This window comes from Anser anser, assembly GCF_964211835.1.
Source record: "Anser anser genome assembly, chromosome: 1".
Lineage (NCBI taxonomy): Eukaryota > Metazoa > Chordata > Aves > Anseriformes > Anatidae > Anser > Anser anser.
The window spans coordinates 69,287,993-69,297,617 of record NC_139720.1 but is presented as its reverse complement, the minus strand read 5'-3'; the positions used below and the strand labels follow the sequence as shown (position 1 = coordinate 69,297,617).

At 37.4% G+C, this 9,625-nt stretch overlaps 2 protein-coding genes across 2 annotated transcripts in view; one reads left to right on the top strand and one right to left on the bottom strand.

The window, feature by feature from the left end:
• Positions 1–4,807: 4,807 nt before the first annotated feature.
• Positions 4,808–7,167, bottom strand: CAPZA3 (capping actin protein of muscle Z-line subunit alpha 3). Its single transcript, XM_083820294.1, has one exon. The coding sequence runs from the start codon at positions 6,775–6,777 to the stop codon at positions 5,449–5,451; it is 1,329 nt and encodes a 442-aa protein (XP_083676420.1). The 5' UTR covers positions 6,778–7,167; the 3' UTR covers positions 4,808–5,448.
• Positions 7,168–7,185: 18 nt separating this feature from the next.
• PLCZ1 (phospholipase C zeta 1) overlaps positions 7,186–9,625 on the top strand; it is a gene marked incomplete at its 5' end in the record, with an annotated part of 53,206 nt that continues 50,766 nt past the window's right edge. The window contains one exon of the mRNA XM_083815137.1: positions 7,186–7,350. Coding sequence (XP_083671263.1) covers positions 7,186–7,350 — 165 coding nt within the window. The remainder of the gene's footprint in view (positions 7,351–9,625) is intronic.

Sequence of the window (9,625 nt, the reverse complement as noted above, 5' to 3'; positions counted from 1 at the left end):
GGACCTTATAGATCACCTAATCATCTGAAAATCTCCTGTTCCTTAATGCTTTCTCCTTTTGTGAAACAATCTTGCATTGACTATGGATGAGCTTCATTTGTGATCGTGGTTATGTTGTACATATATCACATTTAATGAAATTACTTCCTACATTAGATATTAGAAGCCATCTATCGTATTATTTATTCGTCACTTTAATGCATTCTTATGGGGCATAAACAAGATCAGGGAGAGCTGTTTGCTTTCCTGAGCACAGAAAGAATCACATATACCAGATGTGAAATCTCTAGGAATCTAGATCCGTGTGACTTGCCCAAAAGTTATGGAAGGAAAGACAATGGTCCAAATGCGCTTTATGAATGATAAAACAAAATAAAATAAAACAAAACAGAACAAACAGGTCCTGTTACTAAGATCCCACAATCCCAGGATTTTTCTGGGTATGAATTTAAGGATGTATGGTAGTTCCTGTTCCATTAAAAAATAATGTGCTACATAAATTGCTAGATATAATATGGGCCATCTGTTTTTATTTTTATTGGGTCTCTTACTCCTTCAATTTAGTATGGCTGCAATTCCAAAGGCTTACTAGGACAAATACTTCTTTTAACTGTGGAAAACTGCAAGATATTATGCTATGAATAACACTTCATTTTTGAAATACTGATATTTTGAAAGCACTCTACACATTTAAGAACCCCAAATCTTGCTATAAATTAATTATAAAATCCACTATTTGTGTAACAGTGGCATACTGACATACAGACTTTACAGACTTGGGAAAAAACTTGCACTTGGAATATAATAAATATGCTTTTTCATATTTGTTGAACATGTTAAACCATTCTTACTGTAGAAAAGAAAACAGTCCTTGAATTAGTCTTACTCTAAATGGAACATTAATGTGTTGATTATTTGAAGTCAGTAAGAGAGAGAGGGAGACACTTGGCAGCACATTCATTGTGTTTCACTTTTATTTTCTCTACTTCAAAATCATCTTATAACTATGCTTTTCCTTCACAACTTGATATCAGGGAGTAGGGAACACAGTTGAGTTTTGCATACAGACCACATCCTGGAGAACATATAAGTAGCTGTTTTTTTTTTTTCTTCATCCTGGAGAACATATAAGTAGCTGTTTTTTTTTTCTTTTTTTTTTTTTTATTTTTTCAATATGGTCACATTCATTCCGTGAATGAGGCGAAGAAACAATTAATGCCATTTTTAGAGACTGCAAGGGAAAAAACATGAATTTCTTCCAGTGATCCATACAAGGAGTATTGTTAGGCCTTGTTTCTTGTTTTCTGCAGCCCCAGTGCCAACACATAACATGAATCTTTAGTGCCTGTTCAAGATTTTTCTATCTATTCCAAAAATAGAATGTTGGTTTTAATTCAACACAACTATTTGAAAATGAAATGATAAAACTTGATTTGCTAAGCGTCCTTATTTTTATACGTTTTCTACCTGCTGCATTTCCAGCAAAACATGAAGCAAACTTTATAATGGGAACATTAAATATTCAATCCAAATACTAATATTAAGTGTTGATTTTCTTCCAATTTTAATGCAGCTGGAAGCCGATAATGAAGTCCAAGCTAAGCTGTAATGTTACTGATGTAATAAAAATGATAATTTTCTTTGCAGCAACAGTTAATGGTAGATGCTCAATGTTTTTCAGAAATCAAAAACTTGAGCCAATTTGGCTCAGGTACATTTGTACCAACTTTATGATTCCAATGAGACTGCAAGCATGTAAATGGAAGAACAGAGTTTAAATAAAATTCGCATTTTATTTTGAAAGAAAATTGCATCTCTTCGTGTAAATGTTCTGAACTGATAGAATAGGTGATTATCTCCTTTGACAGAAATAACCATGGCCACTCAGTTACAAACAGAGATAAGCTGAAGGAGAAAGCAGTACATTACAGAAAGATACCTGCTGATAATCTATTTTTGCAGGCACAAAACAAATTTTTAGTGGTAGGCAGTTATGCTTGTAAATAGGTAGATATTGCTCCAATTCTGGATATTCTATACTCCTGGCTGCAATAGAAAGTTGTAGTAAGTTACAGTTTGACAATTAAATTTTTTTCTAAGTCAATCCCTATCAGTCTACCTTTTTTCCTAAAAAACAAACCAACAAACACAAAACAGAGTACTGATGCCAATAAAAAGGATTCACAGGTAGTATATGATTGTGAATGGTTTTCTTAGCAGCAGACAGAAAAGGAGGGAGATTTTACAAATAAAGACAATGTCAGCTGGAATGTATTCTTTTTACAAAAACAACAACAAAATCCAATAGGAGCAAAAGCATAAGAAGCTGCAGCTGGATCTCAAACATACTCAGTCACAAAAGCATATACAAAGAAGTTCATTAAATTTTTCAATGGAGTTATACACATTAGCTTTCTTCTCATAATATTTATTCCTCCCCATGTTTAAACTTAGCCAAAGAATAAAAAGGACCATTTTGAAGAATGTAGAGGGAAAACTGACAAAGCCTGTATTGCAATTACCTTTTCTGGATTCATTTCATAGGCTTGCATTTTCAGCCACATCAGAACCTTTACTCTGCCCAAACTGACCCTCTGAGCAGCTTTTGTTGCAGATTTTGATGTCATAGATTGCCTCTTTTAGTTGGAAAGGAAACTGAGGGAAAATGGAAAGTTCAGAAAAGGTAGACTGATAGGGAAGACAGGAAAACTACCCAATCCTTCACTGTTAAATGTTTTTATTCTTGCACTCTTTGCTACAGTTTTGCCCTATGGAAACTGCATTCTAAAGAAAGAATTTAATTCTACGGAACAGTGTATCGCAAAATATCATAGGCTTGCATCTGACAAGGGATTGACATGGTGGAATAGATGTTGAAACCGAGTATCTATCTGAAAGTCCTTTATTTATTTAGTCTTTTCCATGTTTCCTTGTTGTTAGTATATGCTCATTATTTGTGTTTAAGTAAAAGTGCTTTTTTCACAATTCAGAATTTCTAGTGCTATGTCCGCATTTCTGTTTGCACTTAAATTTATGTCAAAAATTCATCCCTTGTTCTGTACTGCATACATGAACTACACTAACAACAGGCCATCTTCTTTATAGCAGCCCTGGGTTGTATAATATTTTTAATAAAATTACTCTAATTTTCAATAAAGAAATAATCACATATTCAAATAATTACCATGTAAAGACAGCTGCTTGCTCATTGAATAGTCTCTAGCAGCAACATGGACATTAAAAGAGCTGGATTGATGTTGGATGGATCTCAGTAGCAGCTGTGGGGTGAAGAGAGAATGACCCATAGGTAATGTAGCTTTCTGTGAAGAATCAAAGGAACACAGGGAATGGTCTCCATGCTCCATCCTTCTCCCTCTTCAAGTACATGGTGCAGATTCTCTAGCAAATGGGCATCTGTAAGAGGTATTGTCAAGGGACATCGTTACAAGGGCAGCTGTCTGCTTTTTGCTTGCGGGAAGGAAACCCTGCATGATGAGTGCCTTTCTGCAAAAGAATTAGCATAAACTCCCAGGATCTTTGTTTTGAATGACCATAAAGATAAACAATCAGATGAAAAATGTACTCTAGACAATGGAAATCTAAAGAAAATCAGTGTATAAATAAATGCAACTTCTATTTTTTTCAGTTACATTCAAATATTGACAACACTACAACCTCTCCTTCTGCCATAAGGCTTTATAAATAAGTATGCTTATAAATAAAAATTGAGCGTATGACTTTATCATCAATACAGAATTATGTAGAATGATAGTTTTTATATTAGACTTTTTTTTTTTTCTGGGTAATTAATTATCATATCCTGATGTGTACAATAAGGAACCTCCTAAATCAGGTATGAGTACAGATGCAAATCTTTATTTCACATCAAAGAAGCTGAAGATAGCGTTTCCACAGTATGTTGCTTATCCCCCAAACCATAACATAATAATGCATAGTTTTTACCACATGTTAAAACAAAGACAATGAAAACAATCATGACCAGTCAGCACTGAAGCTATAATGCCACTAATCAGTATTTACAAATGAGCATGCTCAACCCACATGATAACATAATTGCCACTAGCTGTTATGAGCAAAAGCAAAATCTTATGCTTACATTAAAAACAACAATATTTGTAAGAACATTGCTTAAATATTCACTTCAATATTTTTAGAAAGTTGAGTGTTTACAATACTGCTTCAAATCAAACTTTGTTTCTAATAGAACTAATTAAAAGGTATGTTTACAGACAACAGCAAACAGTAGGCAATTTATTGAAATAAACATGTTAGCAAAGTATCACTGTCAGAGCTTGAAAATAAGACAAAATACTGCTAGAATATGTGGTTGTGAAACTCATTATATTCACACACAAAATATAATAAACTAGCTGATGTAACATAAATGCCCAGTATACTTAGCTTTGCTGCTGATTTTGAAGTTATCTCTTATGTGCTGTTGCCACTTTTGTCATCTGAAGTAGCTGTTGAGGAGATAGCCCCGATACATCTGCATAATGCTGAAGGTTCCGATACAGTTTCTGGTCCTCTCCTGCACTTTCCACGCTGTCCTTCTTACTCTGCCCTGCCCCTCCTCCCCTCAACCCCCCCCCCCATTGTTTTTTTTTTTTACTACAGCTCTAACTTTTCTAGGTAAAAACTTTTATATCTTTATAGCCACTTTTGCAGAACAGGATTAACTGGTTGTCTGAATACCACCATAGTAGCAATACATGGATGTATTTTACTGTTTCATACTAGAAAAAATGGCAGTGGATCACACTCCTTTGCAATTTGTAATAAACACTTGAAAACTTGCTTGAAAACTGGGAGAAGTAGCATTGCTTTCTTTATTGTGTGATGACTGATAGGCAACACCCAGCACACATTCCTAATTCAGTCCCGTATTTTCTGTGCTAGCTACAAGAAATTTATTCCTCCTATATACTGATCTCTCTTTGTTCATGTTACTTTTTTAGGGATGTCTCGTGCATACAGAGAGGTATGCACAAGTAAAGCTTGAAGGCTGAATTTCCTGGGCTTCAATATCACTAAAAAAAATCTAGTAATAGCACCTCCATATCTTTGCCAGCCTACCTTACCAATTTCCTTATAAGAGATGCTACAAATAGTATGAGGTTAAGTACATACAATATTGAAGAAAATTACAAGGGACAGTAACAGTTTGCTTGCTGGCTCACCGGTAGCAGTGTACTGCCTTTGACAGTGACCATTGCTAGTACCTCTAGAAGCAGTTAAAAAGTACAGGAAAGTTAAAAAAAAAAAAAAAGGCAACAAAAAAAACAGCAAACGATTTTCAAAGTGGTAATTGACTGATGACAGCTTCTGCACTCCTGAGCGATCTAGAAATAGATCAACTACATAACAATTCTGTTTCGTCCTTCTCTATTTATTTATGCCACTGTATCGTACAGTGCAATTCGGTAATTATGCAGGTACTTTATTGGAGACATTGGTCTTTTGATGATAATTTTTCAACAGCTCATTCCAGTTCATAAAAGTACGAGTAACAGGGAGTTTCCTTCGCAGATCTTTCCTCCACATATCCTCTGACAAGGCCTGAATGTTTTGCAGAATAGCAGTATGAATCTTGTCATCTTCAGTTTTCACGAACTTCACAAAATCTGAGACAAACTGATTTCGGTCTATCACATGCAGAGACTCACTTACAGACTTTCTGATGGTACCATGGAGGTTAGCATCTTTGAAGTAGTGTAACTGGAGAAGAAATACCCCTGTAACCCGAGTCATAATTGGAGTCAGGGCAAAAGTCCAGTCAGACTTCCAAAGGCTGTTCCAGTGTTTTAAGGGCTGGTACTCATGAGCCTCAATGCAGGACACAAACATCTGCCTTTTGCCCAGGGATTTTTTGAACACGCAGCAGTTCCCTGCTGGAAAGTAGCAGTTCACATAGGTGTTCAATCCCTTGTGAAGGGCTCCTCTCCACAGCTCCTCCTCATCTAACATCACGCTGTGCAAATAGGTTTTGCTGGTTATTCCACTCAAATGGTCAAACTCAAAAGAGAATTTGTCTTGGGGGTAAAAGAAGCGGTTTCCCCCTAAATCATTGTAGTGGGTCAATAGCACAGTGCTCCCATTTACTTGGACAGGGGTGAAGTTTTTCTTGTTGTGATGGGCACCAGCGTGGGTAGCCTCCTGCCTCACCAGCTCATCATCTTTGACCAGAGCATAGAGGTCTTGGACAACCTGCCCAAACTCCCCAGGAGGGGACTGGTGCAGCAGTCTGCAAATGAGGGACACCTTCTCCGGCTCACCCTGCTTCACACTCATGCTGGGAGTCCTGGCCAAGCAAAGGTCAGGGCACCACTGGTGAGGGAAGGGGGCACAGGGAGCCTGAGGGCAAAACCACAAGATGGTGGGGTGTGGGGAGCAGCGGTGGGCAGGGCCCTGCTCCAGGGCCCCGCAGTTTGTGACCTCACAGCAGCACCCGGGGCCAGCCCAAGCAGGGGGCTCAGTCTGGGGACAGCGCCGGGAGGGTGCTGGGGGCCCCAGCAGGGGCAGAGGGGTGCGAGGGAGGGGAAAGGGGCCTGCTGGGAGCTGGAGCAAGCCGAAGTGATGTTCTACCAAACGCTGCCAACACCACTGGAGTGAAGAGACCAGAGCAGGCAATGTGGAGCTGCCATGGAGGAGAACAGATATCCTCCTCCTCTCCTTGCTCTTCCTTGTGACAGCTGCCATTATGTAACCTCCCTCTGCGCATGCCTGCCCCAAGGCCCAGGCCCACCCTAAGCCCATATGGGACCAGAGGAGGTTCAGCTGGGGCCGGTTAGGCCTGTTGGGTGGGCAGGGTGCCAGGCGCCCTCGAGGCACTGCTGCTTGTTGTGGACACCCCTCTTCCAACTGTCCCCTATGGCAGCTTGATCCCTTTGGCCTCCCCACGTTTCCTTTCTCTCACTACAGCCCTTTCTTCACCCTGACTACCTTTCGTTTTCCTGCGTACCCTCCCTGTGACTTTCTTTGGCTCTTTTCTGTCACTCTTACTCCTCAGGGTCTCTGGGTGTGGAGCAATGTGTTTCTGCACACCCCATGACCTGCTATCAGAAATCAGAAAAAAAGGAGGTTTGAGTATGAGAAGAAAAATATGCAAGCTTTTTAGGTTCAAATATTTAAACCTCTAACCCTGCCCCCCCCCACTAAGAGACAATGACATGGGGCAGATGTTTCCTTAATGTGATCTCTTGTACATGGTTTTTGAACATCATTCAGGATGAGTTCATGAATGGGAAGATTGATTTAGACAGCACAATGAAGCTGCTTGAAAAACTGCATGTCACTTTTGATGTTGCTCATGTGAAACATGTTTTCAAGGTGAGGAATATGAAGATTTAGAAAATAAATAAATTTAGAAGGCCAGTTACACAAGGGCCTTATATTTGCTTATCTCCTTTTTTTTTTTTTTTTTTAAATTAGCGTTTCAAGAAGTGAATTTCATGTTGGTATGGTAGTAGGGTGTGTGCAAAATCAGCAAATAATTTGCCACATCCAGCTCTTCTGTTTCTGTGTAAAACAGATAACTGAGTGGTTGCATTACTACCAGTGCTTCACCACACCGAAGTAGTGTTGAGTGATAAAAAATATGTAAGTCTTGGTAACCAACTGTTCTGTAACTAGGCCTCACTGGAGGAAAATGTAAATATTCTGGCTTCATCCTATGTGGCTGCTTTTGTGATCAAGCTAATGAGCCCAGCAGTGCCTGTCTGATGCTGGTCAGAGCCATTAGAGTGACTTCTTAACAATCCTCTTGCCAGAACAACAAAATGGAGATGTCTGATCTGTTCCAGCTTCAAGTTGACATAGCTCCAGCACACTTTCTTATTCAATTCCACCATACCTCTCTTGTGAAGTATGTAAGAGGTGTGCCTGGATGTCCCATCCATCCATTGCACTCTAACCCTGGGGGAAGGATGTGGACTTAAAATACAGCAACATTTAAAGAGTTTTCTATGAAGGCTACATTTGTGTCTTTGACATATTGAGGATTCATGTTCTTCAGGTCTGCTCTAGTAATTACTCAAAAGATTACTCAAAAGATGTATGAATTTTCTTTTTAGCTCATTTTTTAACCAAAAGGTTTGGTAAAGGTGTTTTCCTAAAGAAATGAAACTAAATGGTTACATATATATCTGTAATTTCTATGTGACAATTTTGTAAATTGGTTGGCAAATTCTGTCCAGATTTGAAAGAGGAGAACTAGCTCTGGACAGTCCCAAACTTTTAGGTCATGTCATGCTGATAGGCAGGCAGGCAGCAGGAAAGCACTAGGATTTTCTCATTTTATCCTGTTGTGTCATTGTTCTCTGCCTTGTCTAGCCAAGGTAAAAGCAGTGTGAGCGCGATCCTTGGTAAACATGGGGGTTGTGCCCACAATTTTTGAATTTGCATGGCACTGGGAGAATTGCTAACCTTGACAATCTCATGAGAACTTGAAACTATTTTTCATTGTTGTCTTTTATTTTCCACCTACTTCACTTTCTGATAGAAATTTAAGAGAGTTGATCAATTGCAAGTAAAGAGAATAATTGAGGAAATGACCTGTATGGAACAAGTCTGATTGAACTTGTTAAACTTGAAACAGTCGAACTTGAAAGTCAATATGATAATATACAGTCTGATATAGTTGTTCTTAGCAGTGCAGCCATGTTTTCTTTGCTTTTTCAGAATTAAGAGTATTGACAATAGTTTTGGTGCTGAAATTACCCATCAGTATAATAGTATGTAAAATTCAAAGCAATCTGGAAGGATATTTTACTGCCATCGCTGTCAGTAGCTATACATTGGTAATTAATCAAATGGTTATACATGAAAAAAAATCCATTTTATAAGAAGCATAGTTTTTAAAAAGTAATCTGCTTTTGTTGCTGCTGTTGTTGTTTTATTCTCGTTAAATTTATTTTACTGTAGTGCTCCATTGGCAATATCACAATTATGAACATAAAGATTTTTAAGGAATAATAAATTTTATTATAGTTTTCAGAACTAAGTCTGTGTCAAGATACTTGTTTTTCTGGATAGCAAAGATTTGATACGCATTAATAAAAATAAGAACAATAAACCCAACAAAAATAAGAATAAAAACAACAACTTTTTTTATAACAATCTTTTTTTTTTAATATTTTGAAGTGATTTTCATAACTTCAATTTCAAAAGCACCCCTGCTTAGTATTATTGTCTATGTTTCAGAAAAATACAATAAAATAGAAAATTTATTTTTTTTAGCCAGCTTCATTTTGTGCCAGTACCTAAGAGAAGGTCTCCTGAGTCCTGATAAGTTGCTTAATTCTAAAATGAGTTGATGTTTTCTTTTTTTTTATTTAACAGTTATTAGTAAATTTCCAGTTTTCTTAAAGATATTCAAAAACAGATCCATGATATCAACCTGAGATGTGAGATTTTCCATTCAGTAATGAAAAGTGTATTATTAGCATTTGTAGTGAATTATTATCTTTCTTCCGTTTCATTAGAAGCGATTGTTCTCTTCCACAAACTCAAAGCAAATACTTCACTACTGATATGTAATTAAAAAAAATAATAATAATCTTATGTGCTTGTATTGGTTATCTAATGTATTCTTGCTTATTGTTGT